This window comes from Oculina patagonica, chromosome 9, assembly GCF_052425735.1.
Source record: "Oculina patagonica isolate OP01 chromosome 9, crgOcupat, whole genome shotgun sequence".
Taxonomy (NCBI): Eukaryota; Metazoa; Cnidaria; class Anthozoa; order Scleractinia; family Oculinidae; genus Oculina; species Oculina patagonica.
The window spans coordinates 17325149-17345279 of record NC_135766.1 but is presented as its reverse complement, the minus strand read 5'-3'; the positions used below and the strand labels follow the sequence as shown (position 1 = coordinate 17345279).

The 20131-nt window shown below is 40.3% G+C and overlaps 3 protein-coding genes across 3 annotated transcripts in view; all 3 read left to right on the top strand.

The window, feature by feature from the left end:
• The first annotated feature begins 337 nt into the window (after window positions 1–337).
• Window positions 338–20131, top strand: part of LOC144664997 (uncharacterized) — a 44462-nt gene continuing 24668 nt past the window's right edge. Inside the window, exons 1-8 of the mRNA XM_078526185.1 lie at window positions 338–402; window positions 673–744; window positions 3701–3772; window positions 4119–4190; window positions 7215–7286; window positions 8090–8161; window positions 17746–17817; window positions 18270–18341. Coding sequence (XP_078382311.1) covers window positions 338–402; window positions 673–744; window positions 3701–3772; window positions 4119–4190; window positions 7215–7286; window positions 8090–8161; window positions 17746–17817; window positions 18270–18341 — 569 coding nt within the window. The remainder of the gene's footprint in view (window positions 403–672; window positions 745–3700; window positions 3773–4118; window positions 4191–7214; window positions 7287–8089; window positions 8162–17745; window positions 17818–18269; window positions 18342–20131) is intronic.
• LOC144666971 (uncharacterized) lies at window positions 11112–13759 on the top strand. Its single transcript, XM_078528423.1, has 2 exons — window positions 11112–11187; window positions 11259–13759. Exon 2 carries the CDS (start codon window positions 12822–12824, stop codon window positions 13740–13742), a length of 921 nt encoding a protein of 306 aa, XP_078384549.1. The 5' UTR covers window positions 11112–11187; window positions 11259–12821; the 3' UTR covers window positions 13743–13759.
• LOC144666962 (uncharacterized) lies at window positions 13804–17490 on the top strand. The gene is made up of 2 exons (XM_078528413.1): window positions 13804–17307; window positions 17379–17490. Exon 1 carries the CDS (start codon window positions 15416–15418, stop codon window positions 16736–16738), a length of 1323 nt encoding a protein of 440 aa, XP_078384539.1. The 5' UTR covers window positions 13804–15415; the 3' UTR covers window positions 16739–17307; window positions 17379–17490.

Genomic DNA, 20131 nt, shown 5'->3' with positions numbered 1-20131 from the left:
GGCTCATAAGCGGAATGAAAAAAACGTTTCGAAACAAGCCACGGGAGTGTTGATGGAAATACGTTTTTAAGTTAAAAACGCATAATAAAGCAACATTTGGCCCTATTCAGTACTGTCACCTGGTAGAGGGGGGCTTATATCCGGGGGGGGGGGGGCTTATAATCGGATGAATATTTTTGTTTCCGGGATGATGGGCCTATAACCGGGGGGGCTTATAAGCGGGGGGGCTTATAACCGGAATTTTACGGTATAGTGTCAGCAAAGAAAATTCCAAGAAGATTCATCAAGCCTTCTGGTTTTCAGCCGCTTAGTTTGAAAGCTGTGTGATGGGGCTTTTATGTTGAAAATCGCCTCGGTGCCGAAGTTGTGCCAATTTGGAGCTGTTGGACATTCCATCCTCTCGTAAGATGTTTAGTAAACAGTGAACGCAAAATCCTTCATTCCGCTCAAATTCACCCTTTTGCGGTAAAAGAAGGACACCTGAAAAAAGCTAACAAAACTTTCTTTATTCGGAATGTATTGTTCCTATTTTGCATTATCACACACAATTCTACGAACCGTTCTGTAAATTCAATACATTCACTGTAAAATGTAAATGTGCACAAACAGTTTGTTTGTTTGTTTAACGTTTTTTATTCATGTAGTTCACGTTTTGCGATTATTTGTTGGTAGGGAGTTGAACTATAACGAGCTTAATGAATTGCCCACTGGTATCTTCAATTACAATACTCAGCTGAAGGAACTGTAAGTTAGGCCTCTTCTTCCTTATATCCAGCGAGCGACATTGATATCCATGCAGTACGAAAAGAGAGAACAAGTCGAGGAAATAAATCTTTTGTGGTCATAGTGGTGGGTGTAAGCCACATGAAAGGAAACGGCCTTGCATACATCAGTTACAGTTAACATTGACATTACGTCCTACGAATCGATCAGTGAAGGACTTGCTTACTGGAGGTTTCTAGTAACATGATATAAATAACACGAGAGACGGCGTTTCATCGGGATATCCAGACACCGGGAAGAGAGTTGAAAATACGACGCATAGCGGAGAATTTTTGACGAAATTTTAGGTGTTTGGATATGCGATGAAACACTGTCTGGAGTGTTTGATATATCTTCTCAGTCGAAACGAAAACTACGGAGTAAACGGAGAAATAAAATCGTAAAAATCTATGCTAATTAAGGCCGGGTATCCAAACCTCCTTCACTGTTATGTGATTTTTTTGTTTAACCTGATGAATTATTTATTAGTTTGAGAATAATAAGCTTTATCGGGCCAATAACTGTTTGCTGGCTATTAAGGTTAAGAAGTACCAACTCGAAAGCTTTCTTGTAAAAATTGTTTATACGATTTTTTTCTTTTAACTTAATGAATTATTTATGAGTTTTAGAATAATAAGCTTTATAGGGGCCAATAACTATTTGCAAGCCATTAGGGTTAAGAAGTACCAACTCGAAAGCTTTCTTGTCAACATTGTTTAAACTTTACATTTGTTGATCGTTTTGTGATTATTTGTCTGCAGGGAGATAAACAATAACCTGTTGAGGAAATTGCCTTCTGGAGTTTTCGATCACAATACTCAGCTGGAGGAATTGTAATTTTACAATTAACTTTAAAAGTCAGAGGGGACTATGGATTGGAAATAAAATTTAAGTTAGGACTGTTCTCCTTTATTTACTCAACAACAATTATCCTGTTTCAGTTCGGGAAAAGATGAGAAGTCGGGCCAGAAACTGTTCGTAGATTTCAAAGTTAAGCGTTAGCCACAAACAAGAAAGTTTAGTTGCCAGCAGTGTTTAAAATTTACATTTACTTGCCGTTTTGCAATTATTTGTTGGTAGGGAGTTGGACAATAATCAGTTGGAAAACTTGCCTGCTGGAATTTTCGATCACAATACTCAGCTGGAGGAACTGTTAGTTAAGCCAATTTTTTTTGTGCCACCGCTAAACGTAATAACGCTTTATGTAGTACCAACCGTAAATGTAATAAAAATTAAGGCTTAATATATGAAAAAACCAACCCCACCGTAAATTTAATAAAGGTAATAACATGACCATTCGTAAATGTACAACATGTTTACCATTTTGCTAAGGGTAGCGAAGCACGATCAAATGCCATGAGGTCACATTACTGAATGTATCAGATCACCGAAACCGTTCCGACGATTACCCAAAGCGAAAAGAAGTAAATACCACCAAAGATTGGACGATTCTTTAAGCTTACCTGAAGCCTACCGTAAATGTCAGAGAAAAATCCGAAGAGATTCGAGCATTACACCAGATGAATAGCCAATGAAGGATTATGAAGATATTATAACCCTATAAAGATTGCGGGCGGATCCCCCCCGTAACTTCCAGAATATTTAAGCAATCACAATGAAACTTAGAGGATATATCGTATGTCCGAAAATCTATCTGTTGACATACGTCACGCGTTTTGTTAAGAGATCGTTCAATCAAGGACTTACTTACTGGAGTCTTCAATAAAGTAAGGTTACAATAAGCTTTGTCAGGGCCAATACAAATGTTGGCTAACCATCAGGATGAAGAAGTAGGAAACATGACAGCTTTCTTGCCAACATTGTTTAAACATTGTTTCGTCATTTTTTGATTATTTCTCGGTCGGCAGTTGAACGGTAATCTGTTGAGGGATTTGCCTTCTGGAGTTTTCGATTACAATACGCAGCTGGAGGAACTGTAAATGAGGACTCTACTTCTTCATACACAGATAATATTCATAAATCCTAGAACTAGGACTCGTCCTCTTATTTCCGGAACAACATTATTCCTATTAAGTAAGGGGAAGAGACGAAACGTCGGGCAAAATTAGAAACGGATTTCCACGAAGCGAACTTTTAAAATTTTAATTATTGGAAAGAAGTTTTGCAACCAACTTCAATCGTCAGAGTGGGGACTATGGATTGACAATATGTCTCTATTAAGGGCTGTTCTTCTTTATTAACTCAACAGGATTGATCTTATTTTATTAGTAAAAACATATCTAAAAACATATTTAAAACCATATCTGTGTCATTTTAACTATCTATCGATACATCTATTTTATAATATTAGTATTTTTATATTTTATATCTATTTATCTATTTATATAATATTAGTGTTTTTATATTTTATATCTATTTATATAATATTAGTATTTTTATATTTGTATATTTATTTTAGTGTCCCCAATTAGCTCTTTAGCTAAATACCATTGACACTTAAATAAAGTTTATTTATGTATGTATGTATGTATGTATGTATGTATGTATGTATGTATGTATGTATGTATGTATGTATGTATGTATGTATGTATGTATGTATGTATGTATGTATGTATGTATGTATGTATGTATGTATGTATGTATGTATGTATGTATGTATGTATGTATGTATGTATGTATGTATGTATGTATGTATGTATGTATGTATGTATGTATGTATGTATGTATGTATGTATGTATGTATGTATGTATGTATGTATGTATGTATGTATGTATGTATGTATGTATGTATGTATGTATGTATGTATGTATGTATGTATGTATGTATTTTTTATTCGGGAAAATATGAGAAGTCGGGCCCCGCAACTGTTTGTTAGCTATTAGGGTTAAGCGGTAGCCGGAAAAGAGAAAGTTGCATTGAAAAAAAAAAAGTTAAAATTCACATTTCCATGACGTTGTGCGATTATTTTTTTGATAGGGAGCTGAATAATAATCAGTTGGAAAACTTGCCTACTGGAATTTTCGATCGGAATACTCAACTGGAGGAACTGTAAGTTCGCTCTCTTGTTTTTTCTGTTACCGCTAAATACAATAACAGCACTAAATGTAAAAGAAATGGCCTTGCATACATCAATTACGTGTCATATAAACATTTTTGGTATTGTGATACGTTTCTGTTGAGGAATCGTGCGATAACCAAATAAAGGACTTGCCTACTGGAATTTCAAAAATATCAAGCTTTTTAAAAAATTCTAAGCTTTCAATAATACTAAGCTTTGTCGGAGCCAATAACTGCTTGCTAGTCATCAAGGGTAGGAAGTTACAAACGTTAAAGCTTTCATTCCAACATTGTTTAAAAGTTTCATCTGTTTAAAACTCAGAATATTTTTCTGTAGGGAGTTGAACGATAACCTGTTTAGGGATTTGCCTAGTGGAATTTTCGATCACAATACGAAGCTTGAGGAACTGTAAGTAAGACCTTTTCTTCTTTTCACCACTCAATGTAATATAAATGTAATACCAACCGTACATGTAATAACCAAATGAAGGAATTTCGTATTGGAATTTTTTAAAAATTCTAAGGTTTCAATAAAACTAAGCTATATGCGGCCAAGAACTATTTGCTTGTCTTCAGGGTTAAAAAAAGCAGACGTGAAAGTTTTCTTGCCAACATTGTTTAAGCTTTGCATCTGTTTAATGTTATGTTTTCGAAGGGAGAAACTAGGAATACACCAACAACAACACACAAGATGGCGGAACTCAAACTGTATTAAAGCACGTGTACAAGATCCGGGCAATACATAATATGGTTAATATAGTATGACGTAATGAACCATAACACCCCTCCACTGAGATATGTTGTACATAAGTAACATAGGAAAAAAAAGAAATAAAGATTTAAGACAGTCCTTGTGAGTCTTCCTGATTTTACAAATAACATAGCTGCATGTCAGACTCAGTTCAAAACAACTAAACAAAGTTTCTTGAGCAATGTCACCTCTTACTTAACAAAACGACGCAAAGTTTTCTTTGACTTAAGTAACATTGTCACATCTGTTCAATTAGTCTCTGCGGGGGTTTAACAACACGTGTGGACCTCCGCAGTTCGGGCGGTGGCTCTGCTGGCTCTGCTGGTGGCTCTGCTGGTTCTGCTGGTGGCTCTGCTGGTTCTGCTGGTGGCTCTGCTGGTTCAGTGGCGGGATTGTTCTGAAGAACGTCATCCACATGGCGTCTCCAAATTCGGCCATCATCTAGTTGGACTTGATAAGAATATGGGGAACTGTGCTTTAACACTGTACCCGACTGCCATTTCTGCTTTGATAAGTGATCACGTGTCAGAACAGTGTCGCCCACAGACAGTTCTCTAAACTTGGCATGTCTGTCATGGTAGAACTTCATCTTGCTTTGCTGTGTAGCCACGTGACTACCGAGGTCTGGCTTAGTGAGTGACAGCCTTGTTCGTAGCTCTCGCTGCAAGAATAGCTTGGATGGTGAAGTTCCAGTAGTGGCGTGTGGAGTACTGCGATAAGAGAGTAGGAAGTTCTGTATCCTTTGCTGTATAGAGCGGGCAGGATCTGAGGCTGATGAATCCAAGGCGTGCTTGAAGGTCTGAACAAATCTCTCTGCTAATCCATTGGAGGATGGGTGATAAGGGGAGACGAGTACTCGCTGAACACCGTTCTGCTGCAGGAATTCTTCATACTCAACGGATGAAAAGGGTGGACCGTTGTCGCTGACAACTTGAGTTGGAAGCCCGTATCTTGCGAAGATGCTGCGCAGGGCATTGGCTGTGCTTTCTGCAGTGGTGGTTTTCATAGGACCAATTAATTCAGGCCATTTAGAGTGTGCATCCACCACGATGAGATAATGATTGAATTGATGAGTAGCAAAATCAATGTGTATGCGGTGCCATGGAGCGGTGGGCCATGACCACGGAGATAGTGGTGCAACTGGGGGAGCTTTCCTGGTCCTACTGCACTGTTGGCATCTGCGAGCGGTCTCCTCAATGTCGCTGTCTATTCCTGGCCACCATACACGACTGCGGGCTGTTGCCTTCATGCGTGCGATTCCAGGATGTGCTCTGTGTAACTCATCCAGGATGGGTTGTCGTAAGGTAGGTGGTACAATGGTTCGCATACCCCACATAAGACAGCCTTGCTCAACGGAGAGCTCGTGTCGGCGAAGGAAGTATGGCTTGAGGTTAGGGTCGGTGCAGAAGTTGTTAGGCCAACCATGCTGTGTCAGAGACAAGGCCCTTGCGGTGGTTGGGTTCCTTGCAGTCTCTCTAGCAATATCTGTAGCCGAGACCGGGTGCTTGTTTAACTGCTGGCTGGCTACATGGAATATTTCCTCTTCGACGCTTCCATCCTTCTTGTAACTAAGCGGGAGCCTTGATAGAGCATCAGCATCAGCTACTTCGGCAGAGGGCTTGAACTCGATCTCGTAGTGGTATGAGGATAGGAGGAGTGACCATCGCTGAAGCCTTGCTGCTGCCAACACTGGTGTAGCAGAGTCCGGTGCAAAGATCTTCAGCAGGGGTTTGTGATCAGTTCGAAGTACGAACTTGCGACCGAAGAGATACATGTAATACTTGGTGACTCCAAAGATGATACCGAGACCCTCTTTCTCGATTTGGCTGTAATTCTTTTATGAAGAATTCAACGATCTTGATGCATATGCAATTGGTTTCTCGTCTCCGTTTGGGAAGCGGTGGAAAATGACAGCACCAATGCCATATTGGCTAGCATCGCATTCCAGGACCACTGGTAAGTTGGGGTCATAATGAACCAAGACGTTTGAAGATGTTAGTGAATGCTTTGCTTTATTATAGGCTTCCTCACACTGAGGGGACCAGGTGAATTCTTGATTCCTCTGAAGTAGCTGATTGAGAGGTTGGAGAATGGAACTAAGGTTGCGAATGAATTTGCCATGGTAATTAACCATACCGAGGAAGGCTCTCAGCTGAGTGGTATTCTCGGGGCGAGGTGCCTGCTTGATGGCTTCTATCTTGTCTTCAGTTGGAGAGATACCTTCTGCGGAAATGATACAGCCCATGTACGTGACTGACTTCTGCATGAACTTACACTTGTTGAGCTGCAGTCTCAGTCCATAGTCATCCAGGCGTTTGAGAACAAGGTTCAAGTTCATGATGTGTTGATCATCATCCTTCCCCGTGATAAGGATGTCATCTTGAATACTTGCTACATGCTCAAGACCTTGGAGGATGATGTCCATGGTGCGCTGAAAAATTTATTGGTGTTTTTGAAAAATTCTAAGGTTTCAATAATACTAAGCTATGTTGCGGCCAAGAACTGTTTGCTAGTCATCAGAGTTAAAAAAAAAAAAAAAAAAACAAAAAAAAAAAAAAAAAAAAAAAAAAACCAAAAAACCCCCCGGCTAATAGGGTTAAGAAGTAGGAAACGTGAAATATTTCTTGACAACATTGTTTAAAATTTGCATCTGTTTAACACTCAGATTGTATTTGTCTGTAGGGAGTTGATCAATAACCTGTTGAGGGTTTTGCCTTCTGGAGTTTTCGATCATAATACGAGGCTGGAGAAACTGTAAGTTAGGACTCCTCCACTTTTTTCTCAGAGCATTATTAATCCTAGGACTAGGACCGGTCTTCTTAATTTCCAGAACAACATTGATCCACTTTATTCCGGGAAGAGAAAAACGTTCGGATGGAACCCCTCCCCGAAGTTTTCGTCCTATTAAGGCCCAGCGAAATATTTTTACACTGAGTAGAAAGCCCGTAGCGTACTCTACAAGATGACATAATTTTTGTCAGCTATGACGTGATTATAGCCGCCATCTTGGATCTGCCATCTTGGATTTCACCATTTTTTTTAGAAAGTCAGAAAATGACGGAAATTGATGCAAAATGAAGCCAGAATGCCTATGGGATGTAAAAAATAATCAAATCGTACAATTCTGTTTCAAAAAACTGGAAAGAATAAAGAAAAATGTTAAAAATTACGATTTTTGGCACGACTTGCTTGTAATTATGACGTTGCCATGGCAAGGTCAAATATCATGGACACATGATTGACATCTCAAAATTTCCGCAAGAGATAAATGAACAGGTACTGAAAGTTTCAGCATTGTAGAGTAAATTATCTTTTCACAATTTCGAAAAAACTTTACGGGGGGTGGCATCCACCTCCCAGTGTAAGTCCGAAGGGTTAAGTGAACTACATTAATCTTATTTCAGTACGTGAAGAGCCGAGAAGTTTTGGCCAAAAAGTGTTTGTTACCTCTCGGCAAGGCGGTAGGCAAGGTGGTAGCCATTAAATAAATTATGTTGTACTGCCAACACTGGTTACAATTTTCATTTACTTGACGTTTTGCGGTTATTTATTGGTAGATGGTTGAACAGTAACCAACTGGGGAACTTGCCCACTGGAATTTTCGATAACAATACTCAGCTGAGCGAACTGTAAGTTAGGCCTCTTTTTCTTTCACCACATAATGTAATATAAATGTTATAACAGCAGTAAACATAATAAATAGCACTAAAACTATTACCGCAACTGTAATAAAAATTACGCCTTAACCCTATTCAGACCGAGGGGGGCTTTTGAGGCCCGCGCTGACTTTGAACTTTTATAACTTTTTTAAGATTAAACCAAACGCTGCCAAACTTTCTGAGTTTTCCTAAAATTTATCTGTCAACAATTTGGTAGGGTTGGATGATGTGTCAGGAACTTGACATCACCATGGCAACGGTATTTTGACAAGCATGTTTTCCCAAATTTGTAATTTTGCGTGTTTCCGTTAATAAAAATCAACTTAAATGGAATTATTTTTTAAATTTTTACGGGTTTAAAGCACATTTTTATTCATTTTGAATACTTTGCAGTGATTTTGGGTGGTTTCTGGCATTTTGGAAAAATTTTGAAATCCAAGATGGCGGATCCAAGATGGCGGCTGTTTTGACATCATGATGTGATGTGACGTCACCATCCCACGTGACGTATACCAAAAGAAAGAGTTTCGGACGTACAATACATCCTATAAGTTTCATGGTGATTGCTTAAATATTCTGGAAGTTACATAGGGGGGGCTTCCGAAGCCCCCCCCGGTCTGAGAAGGTCCAAGAAAGCCCGGTCTGAATAGGGTTAATATAATGTTGCCCCACCCTAAATGTAAATCGGTATCTTCGACGATAAAATAATGTGATGTCACTTTACTGGATGTATGGGATTTTCCAAACCGGCCTACCATTTGTTTTTATTGCAACACAAAAACGACGACACTTACATTAATTACGTCTTTTACTCACTACTTACTATACATTACTGACACCGCTTACAATACAGTTCAACACTATTGCTACTTACAAAACGATACACTTTTTACTGAACGACACTAATACGAGGGTCTGAAATGGGGGGGGGGGTACAAACGTCAGTTGTCAGTTTAAAGTTTGGCCATTTGTCAGTTGTCAGTTAACCCTATTCAGACCGGGGGGGGGGAGCTTTTGAGGCCCGCGGTGACTTTGAACTCTTATAACTTTTTTAAGATTCAACCAAACACTGCCAAACTTTCTGATTTTTCCTCGGCATTTTGACAGACATGTTTTCCCAAATTTAATAATAATAATAATTTATGAATTTATATTGCGCTTTTTAACATGTAAATGAGCAAAAGCGCATTACAATATTAAAACTTAAAAATATTAAAATATACTAACTATATACATTACAATAATAAAACATAAAATTATTAAAATAAACTAACTATATACACATTATTGACTAGATCTAAAAGTTAAAAAAAGCTAATTTAAAAAGATATGTTTTAAGACGAGATTTAAAACTAAAAATAGAACTAATATTACGAAGGCTAGCTGGAAGCGCATTCCAAAGTGTAGGCGCACTGACACTGAAAGATCTGTCACCAAAAGACTTTTTCATTTTCCCTTCTGGGTGCACTAAAAGCTTACCTGAATTTATAGAGCGCAGTGAATAGCGTGCGTGCTTCCTTACCTTAATTAAGTTACTAATATAAGTTGGAGCCATGCCATTAAGAGCCTTAAAAGTTAAAAGTAAAATTTTAAAATGAATTCTATATCTAACAGGTAACCAGTGTAGTTCTTGTAAAACAGGTGTGATGTGGTCATATTTACAACTCGAAGTAAGCAGCCTAGCCGCCTAAATTTGTAATTTTAAGTGTTTCTTCAATGACATTTCTTTTAAATGTTTACGGTTTTAAAGCACATTTTTATCGATTTTGAGTACTTTACAGTAATTTTGGGTGGTTTTCTGGCATTTTGGAAGAATTTTGAAATCCAAGATGGCGGATCCAAGATGGCGGCTGTCTTGGCATCATGATGTAATTGTCACGTGATGTGACGTACCATCCAACGTGACGTATATCAAAAGAAAGATTTTAGGATATACAATACTTCCTATAAGTTTGATTGTGATTGCTTTAATATTCTAGAAGTTACATAGGGGGGTAGGGGGCTTCCGAATCCCCCCCTCCCGGTCTGAGAAGGTAAAAAAAAGCCAGGTCTGAATAGGGTTAAGTTTTTCGCCATTTGTCAGTTGTCAGTTAATAGACTGTTAATAATTAACCTTGTAGCTTAATTTTTTCTTTCTGACCCCAAATTAAGCTAAAATGCACATTTAATGTAAATTATATCATTGATTCGGAAATTGATAACATAACAAGTTATTTTTTTTTAAATTTTGATGTTGAAATCATTGCAAGCGGCCTTTTGTGTTTCTAAAGACCTTCTTTCGGGCAAAATAAATGTTACAAATAGGTGATCTTATACATTGGGATTACATTTAGGGTTAAATTGTGTTGTTTTAACATCACATATGACATTACGTATTACATGACATCAATGAGCGACATTAATATTAACACGGTACGAGTCGAGGGAAACCTTTTGTGGCGATCGTGGTTGTAAACTGCCCTGAATGAATCACTTACATTTGATATTAACTTTACGTTTTGTGATGCTTTCTTGCAAAAGGATTGAGCAATAACCAAATGCAAGACATAGCTGCTAGAATTTTTTAAAATTCTAAGCTTTAAATAACACTAAGCTTTCTCGGGGCCAATACCTATTTGTATGCCACCAGGGTTAAAAAGTGGCAATCGTAGAAAGCTTTCTTGTCAACATTGTTTAAGCTTTGCAAATATTTAACGCTATTCAGACCGGTCTTTTTTAGACCTTCTCTGACTGGGGGTGTAACTCCCAGAATATTTAAGCAATCACAATGAAACTTGTAGGATATATAGTATGTCGGAACATCTTACTTTTGGTGTACGTCAAGTTGGGTGATGACGTCACTGTTTCGTCGGTGAACGAAATTATGTGCATTTATTAACATCAAAATCACTAATTAACTCGCTTACGTCATAGTCATTAATTAAGATCCAAACGGAAAGATCAAACGCCGGCTCAGACGCTTTCCCTGCCGTTAAAGCTCGTAGTGAAGCCATCGGGTAACTATCTTTGTGAAGGTATTGAATACTTGTAAGCTAATCATTAACCATCTAACTATCGTTACTGTCAGGTTTCAAAAGACTTTGTGTTACCGACACTGATGAATAAACAGAGAGTCCTTTGAAAACTTTGGCTGGTCACTTTATCTGCGGCAGAGGAAACATTCGAAACCCGTCTACTTCATCGCCCGGACCAGGATGGCAGAAGAAGCCAAGAGTATCAGACGATCGGCGAAAGCACGATTCACACGCAAACGGAACGAACTTCTGAAGTCGATCGCTGACGAAGAGGTATAGAAGTCGTAGAACTCAATTACGCTCAGCTTACCGAGGCGTGGGCCATTCTAGAAGGTAAGCACGACATTTACGTAATGCATCTCACAGATGAAGAGGCAGAAGCTACAGACAACTGGATCGCCGAACTTCAAGACCTGTTCGTCAAGGCAACCGCCTTGAAAATAGACTACGTAAATGATATCAGGGTTTCAGAAGCCAGAGCGCGCGCCGACGAGAGTCGCGAAGAATCGAACAGAAAGGAGCGCGAGCAGATACAAAGGGCGGCGGAACAAGCCTTTGTGAAGAGAGAAACTGCGCGCGCGATACTCGACACTTTATGTGATAGTACTGCACATACGTTAGAGGGCGAAAGGATCTCGGTTTCGCTCATGAAGAAGCTCCAGAGCCAATTGGGGGATGCATTTAGGCAATGCAAAATGGCCCATGACAAGCTACTTGAATTGTTGGACAGGCAATCAGCAGAAACGGAAATAAAATGGATTGCAATAGTTCAAGGCAAATACAACGAACTTGTAGAACAACTGGAGAATCACATCGATGCTGATGAAAACAAGGATTCCAAACCAACTGGAGGAGATTGCAAGGTCAAACAAGCTGCCTGTGCAACCTCGACCAATCTACACTTGGAAAAAATCCGAATGCCTCGATTTGAGGGAGAGCTAAAAGAGTATTCTCAGTTCAAGAGTGACTTTCAAAAGCAAGTCATGCCGCATTTAACGAGAGATACGGCACCCTACACTCTGCGATCTTGTTTGGGCAAAGAACCCCTGGCGAGAGTGAAAAGTGTGGACGATGACATCGAAGAAATGTGAAAGAGGTTAGACGAAATCTATGGAGACCCGACCAAAGTCGCTGACGCGATAATAAACGATATTAGACGAGTCAAGGCTGTTAAAGAAGGGGAAAACAAGCGATTGGTTGAACTTGTCAACATCATTGAAGATGGCCACAGGTACCTGAGGAGGCTTGGATTAGAGGGTGAAATAACGACGACAAGCTCGGTCAGCATCATCGAAAGGAAACTGCCAACCGACATAAGAAAGAAATGGGCAAAACTGCTAAGTTCGGAACCCAGTCCAGTTGACAGAACCAACAAATTTCCGAGCCTTCTCCAGTTTCTGCTATCACAAAAGCGCGCCATTGAATATGACAGCGCCGAACTCAGAATCTCCAGCGCGCCGACCGCGAAAGTATTTACCCACTGCGCCGCTGCAACGGGGAATAAGGACCACCAAAGACCCGGAACCTCCAGCAAATGCGTGTTCCACGACAACGCAGAGCATTTCACAAGTGAATGCAAACTCTACTTGTCCAAGCCAGTAGGAGAGAGGATCAAGATGCTGAAGGAGAAAGGAGCGTGTTGGTCCTGCTTGAGGTGTGGCCATCGGTTACGCAATTGCAAGAAAGCAAAGGAATGCGGCGTAAGCAACTGCAAGAAGAAACATAATGTAACATTACACGAGAGCGAAGTCAGCAGCAGCTCTGCAACTTCAAATGCCGCACCTACTCCAGCCCCATCGAACGCATGTACCAGCCTTCCGGGAGACAGGTGCCTCCTCCAACTGCAAAAAATCCGAACCCCAAGAGGATTTGTCAACGTCATGTGGGACAATGCATCGTCTTTGAGCTTTATAACGAACAATAAGGCAAAGGCTGAAAGACTTCACGGCACCCCGTTGGAGCTCACCCTTGTTAAGGTTGGCGCGGACGAGGAGAAGATATCATCCAGAAAATACCAGCTCCCATTAATTGACGTTCAAGGAAAACGAATCCTTTTCGAAGTATACGGGATCGAGAAAATAACATCTAATATTCAAAGCGTCAACGCGGACAACATATCGCATCTCTTCAGCGTCTCCAGTGACGACATTCAGAGACCTACGGGAACTGTCGATGTCTTAATTGGATATGAATATGCAGGATTCCATCCGGAGAAAGAACAGAGCGCAGAACATCTTTTACTATTAAGGAATCGGTTTGGACGCTGCATCGGGGGAACCCACCTTTCCATCAGAGAAATGACGGAACCACCTAAACTTGACAAGGTACATCATACCAGAAGTATTAAGATAGACGACTTCTCCAACGTCGAGCAGTTGGGAGTTGAGTGCACGCCACGCTGTGGAGGATGTAAATGCGGTAAGTGTCCGCCCGGCGGGAAGGATTACACCCTTAAAGAAGAAAGGGAGTTGCAGTTGATCGAAGGAAAACTTCAATTCAGTGAGCAAGAGAATGCTTGGGTAACAGAGTACCATTAGATCAAAGATCCCGTACTTGCTACCAAACAACAGAAGGGCCGCGTTTGGAAGACTCGTCTCCACTGAGCGACGGCTCGGGCGGAATCCCCAGCATGCGAAAGTTTATCAACAGCAGATAGAAGACATGATTGAAAGAGGAGTTGCCAGAAAGTTAACTAAAGAAGAATTTGACTCATATGAGGGTCCGATCCATTACATCTCTCACCAAGATGTTTTAACCCAGTAATAATTGTTTTCAACAGCAGCGCGAATTACATGGGTCATGTGTTGAACGACTACTGGGCAAAGGGACCAGACCTCTTGAACAATCTTCTAGGGATCCTTATAAGGTTCCGAGAGAATGAAGTAGCCTTTATCGGTGACGTCCGGAAGATGTACCATATTGTTAAAACGAAGACCGTAGAACAGCATACGCACCGCTTTCTCTGGCGAGACATGGATTGTTTCAGAGACCCTGACACCTATGTTATACAACGTGTCTCGTTTGGGGACAAACCATGAGGTGCAATAGCAACTGTTGCAATGAGAAAAACAGCTGAGATGGGAAGTAACGATTATCCCCAAGCCGCAAATATCATAATCCATAACTCGTACATGGACGACATCATAGACAGTGTTAAAGACGAAAGCGAAGCAAATCGAGTTACCAGCGAGATCGAAAAGTTGCTAAATAAAGGCGGATTCAAGATTAAAGGTTGGTCGTTGTCAAACGACCCCATGACGTGTGAGAAATCCCTGTCGCTCGATGAAATCGCTACGTCCACAGAAAAGGTACTGGGAGTTATCTGGAGCCCAATTAAAGACCAACTCTAATTCAAAGTCAACCTAACATTTTCCACAAAGACACCGGACGGAAAAAATCCTGCCCTGCAAGACGATAAAATGCCGACAAAACTAACCGAGGGAATGATATTGTCGCAAATCAATAGAGTATATGATCCAATGGGACTCGCCGCCCCCTTTACGGTTAGGGCCAAGATCCTGATGAGACAATTATGGACAAGTGAAGAGAAACTAGACTGGGACGACCCCATCCCCGAGAAATATATGCGCGAATGGATTACGTTTTTCAGAGACCTCCGCGGGATGGATAGAGTAATGTTCCCGAGATGCCTAAAGCCATCGAATGTAGCTTCGCATCAACCAGTGCTCATAATCTTTAGTGACGGGTCGGACAACTCGTATGGCGCCTGCGCATACGCGTGGTGGAGCCTACCAGAAAGGAAATATGACAGCAGATTGATAATGTCAAAGAATCGCCTTGCCCCGAACAAGAAAGTATCGATAGATCGAGTTAAGCTGTGTGCTGCAGTCTTGAGAAAAAGGCTTAAGAATTTCCTCCGAAGAGAATCTCGATACCAGTTCTCAAAATTCTACCACATCGTCGATTCGCAGGTAGTATACGGCATGATCTAGAAGCAATTGAAGGCTTTAGATCCTCCGCCGCCACACGTGTAGGAGAAATCCAGGAGGGGACGGACCCTAAAGATTGGTATTGGATTGAGAGTAAATATAATATAGCTGACTGGATAACTCGCGGAAAGACGTCGAAAGAAATTGACCACGAAAGTGCTTGGCAGAGAGGCCCTAGCTTTCTACAGCTACCGGAATCTCAATGGCCAATCAGCAAAGTGTCCATAACGCAGGAGTTACCTGATAAACTGAAAACGACGATGGTGGCAGATGCTAAGATCGTAGACACCCTAACAGGAAGGATGAATATCCACAAGTATTCCGGCTATACAAGATTGTTGCGGGTGACAGGAAGAGTGCTTGCCATGTATAAGCACGATCCTAAGCCATCATTTAAAAGCGCAGTCCGACCATTAACTCCTTCTGACATAAGTGACGCGGAAAGATTTTGGATTCAAGACTGTCAGAAACTTATTCATCCAGCCATCCAAAAGGGGAGATTCAAACGGCTCAGCCCAAGGGTGCGAGAAGATAGAACAATCGTGGTCGGAAACCGAGCTCGAGAATGGGTTGAGATGAGCTACGATAAAAGCGAAATAATCCTACTACCCTATGGGCACCATTTTACGCGACTCTACGCGGAATACATACACCGTAGAGGACATCACGGAGTAGCGACGACAGTCAGTAAAATTTGCACCCGCTTCTGGATACCCAAGGTACACAACATGGTAAAATCCATCAAGTACAATTGTGTGACATGCAGGATACTAGATGCTAAGCCGTGCGAGCAAGCAATGGGAAACCTACCCCAAGAGAGACTTAAGCCATCTCCACCTTGGCACAACACCGCTATAGATTTGTTTGGACCCTTCAAGATACGAGATAAAGTAAAGAAGCGGACCACAGGAAAATGCTATGAAGTGTTGTTTAACTGTATGAGCACAAGAGCGGTACACGTGGATCTGGCTCCTGACTACAGTACGGAGACATTTCTACTTGTTTTACGAAGATTCGTATCACTGAGAGGTTATCCAGCTAAACTTTACTCTGATAACGGACTGCAGCTGGTAGCGGCTAATCAGGAATTGCAGAAGATGACCAAGAGCTGGAACTGGCAAGATCTTAACGAATTTGGAGTAACTGAGGGTTTCCAGTGGGAGTTCATCCCCGCCGATGCCCCTTGGCGAAACGGGATATCAGAAGCATTGATCAAATCCATCAAAAGAGCTATAACGTTAGCAATCGGAGAAAACGTGCTTACTTTTTCCGAGCTACAAACTATATGCTTTGAAGCCGCTAATCTCGTTAACGAAAGACCTATAGGAAGGCACCCCACGACGACTGATGACGGAGCATACCTGTGCCCAAACGACCTTTTGCTCGAAAGATCCACCCCAAGAGTGCCAAGCGGCCCATTCAGAGAGAGTGCACATCCTCGTCATCGTTTCGAATCCGTGCAAAACATTGTCAATGGGTTTTGGAAAAGATGGACGCGCGACTTCTTCCCCAGCTTACTAGTCCGCCAAAAGTGGCACACCTCATTTATTTTATTTATTGTATTGCTAATTTTAATTGAATGAAAAGGGTGCAAATAAAGTTGTTGTTGTTGTTGTTGTTGTTGACCTCACATCGCAAATTGAAAGTTGGAGACATCGTCTTGATACAGGATTCAAACCAGATCCGGGGAAACTGGAAACTTGGACGAGTCACCAAAGCTCATGAAAGCAAAGATGGGAAAGTACGAAAGGTTGAAGTTCAGTACAAGAACCCAAAGCCAAATGAACCGGTGAGGACAAACGCTGGTCGGGGATTCGTAACCGTGGAACCCTGTTCAACGTCTTGTAATTGTCGTTCCGGTGGACCACGCCCAAGCAAACAATAAGGACGAAACAAAATAAAGCAAATCAAAGAACTTCTCGATAGACTTACAATGACTTTACCTTTTAATGATAGTGGGCGACTTAGCCTAAAGACTCTAACAAGAGAGGGGGGAGTGTTTCGTCGGTGAACGAAATTATGTGCATTTATTAACATCAAAATCACTAATTAACTCGCTTACGTCATAGTCGTTAATTAAGATCCAAACGGAAAGATCAAACGCCGGCTCAGACGCTTTCCCTGCCGTTAAAGCTCGTAGTGAAGCCATCGGGTAACTATCTTTGTGAAGGTATTGAATACTTGTAAGCTAATCATTAACCATCTAACTATCGTTACTGTCAGGTTTCGAAAGACTTTGTGTTACCGACACTGATGAATAAACAGAGAGTCCTTTGAAAACTTTGGCTGGTCACTTTATCTGCGGCAGAGGAAACAGTCACATCACGTGAAAGTTACATCATGGTGTCAAAACAGCTGCCATCTTGGATCCGCATCTTGGATTTCAAAATTTTTCCAAAATGCCAGATAACCACCCAAAATTACCGCAAAATACACAAAATCAATAAAATTGTGCTTATTTAATTACAAATTTGGGAAAACATGCCTATCAAAATGCCGTTGCCATAATGATGTCAAACTCCTGACACGTACAACATCCTATCCCAGATTTGAATAGAGTTAGCATTCAGATTACTAATTTTGTCTGTAGGAAGTTGAATGATAACCTGTTGAGGGATTTGCCTGCTGGGGTTTTCGATCACAATACGAGGCTGGAGAAACTGTAAGCTGGGACTCTTCTTCTTTATTAACAGAGCATTATTAATCCTAGGATTAGTGCTCGTCTTTATTCCGGAACAACATTGATCCTATCTATTACGGGAAGAGAGGAAAAGTTGGACGAACTTTGAAAATGATTTCTACCAAGCAAACGTGTAAAATTTCAATTATTGGAAGGAAGCTTTGCAGTCTTTTTGGACATTCACAATCAACTTTAACAGTCAGACTGGGTACTATGGATTGGGAACAGGATTTACGTTAGGACTGATCTTCATTATTAAGTGAACAACATTAATACAGTATTAACTCTATGTCAGTACGGAAAGACATAACAAGTTTTGGCCAAAAAGTGTTCTTTAGCTTTCAGGGTAAGGCGGTAACCATTAAAACATATGTTGTACAACCAACGTTGGTTCTAATCTTCTTTTTACTTGACTTTTTGCGTTTTGTTGGTAGATGGTTGAACAATAACCAACTGGGGAACTTGCCTACTGGAATTTTCGATTACAATACTCAGCTGAGGGAACTGTAAGAAAGACCTCTTCTTCTTTTCATATAAGGTTTGCCTGTCATTTATAAAGTTATGATCAGTTTTCAAATTCTAAATAACTGGGATACAGAGCACAACAACAACATCAACTTTATTTACCCTTTTTAAAGCTACTACATGGAACAGTAAAACTAAGTGCTGGCTACCCGTAATAAACCATTAAGTTAAATAGCCAGGTTGCCTGTTTACAAATTGACTCAGTGTCCCTAACCGAAAAAATGATTTTAAACCAAAAAAAATTGACACTTTCCTGATCATAATTTCAAAAGAAAAAATGCTCGTGGAAAATCGCTCCTGTCGGTAAACCACGACCGAGGTGAACTGCCGGTCAAAAGAATCTGGGTCTAGTAAATTTGTGACGTCATTCCAGGATATCTGGTCGCACAAAGGACGCACACTTAATCTCGTTTGCGATGAAAATCACAGTTGAAGCGACTTCGTTCTGAGCTCGAACTTGAATGAATGAATGAATGAATGACTTTATTATCGTGTCTAAAAAATGTTTAGCTGAGGGGAAAAGTCCCCTCTACTAATTGTGGACATCTGACTAATAAAAAACTTTAAAAAAACTTAAACCTATCATTGTACAACTATTACAATTAGTAATTTAAAGTTAAAATAAGTTAAAAAAAGGAGCTATTTACATAATAAAAACGGGTAAAAAAAGTAAATCTATTTATGTGATATAAAAAGACTATATACATGGCTAGCTAGTTACATAATAAAAACGGGTAAAAAAGTAAATCTATTTATGTGTGTCGAATTGTGAGAGCCGACCAAGTTGGCTGCAATGTATACTATGGACTATAGCGAGCAAGGTTACATGCACAGGTTTGATCGATCAGGAAGTCAGCAGAATCGTCCAGGTTCCTGAATTTTCGTTCCACTAAATTCAAGATTTTGTTCGATTCTTGTAGATTCAAAATGTTATTATTCTTTAAATGTAATAAGTGATTCCTGTCAGTGTAGTTGATTCTATTCAGAGAATTAAATTCGCTTAGTTTGTTTTCACTTACTAAATGGTCTACTAATTTTGCAGCACTTTGCATTTGTCTCAGTCTGTTTATTCCTGAACGGTCGATTCATTTCGCAAAGGATGACAGATTCATAGCGAAAAAATGCTGGCGTCTTTAGGCTTTTGTAGTTTTAAATCAGGATAAAGATACTTGATGGAATCATAAAAAAGGAAGGTACATGTATTTCCAAACAAATCGTAACTTCAAACAAGACGCTTACGCCGCTCCAGAAGATTGCAGTATGAATAGCGTTCGAGTCCCGAAGGAATAGCCACTAACCACTAGAACTAATTCATATGTGAGTCCAGACAAGCGACTAAGTTGCTTTGAATACGGCTCAGCCAAGTCACTGTGTTATATTTTCTCTAACCTTTGAAGCAATTCTGGTTGTTTTATTTAGCTCAGTTTGCATGTCGTGTGAAGTTCATTCCCTGTGAAATTGGAAGTGGTGTTTATAAGGGATCGCGGAAACTGTATTTTAGAGATTGTCAGAGATTTGGATAATGAAACATCGATAATATCATATTTTTACCACAGGTTGAAGCTACTCTTGGTCCCGTGTTTAAAGTATTCTTGCGTGGTTGCGTGTCACATTTCCGTGAGTTTTGCACAGTGCATGGCACAAGGAACGCTCAAGCTGAGTGAATTAGTCTGAATCAAATCAACAGCACTTATTATAATCGGGGATTTCATCTAAACAAACGAAGAATCTTTAAGATCGCCCAGAATAAGTCACTGCATTGACATTTTTC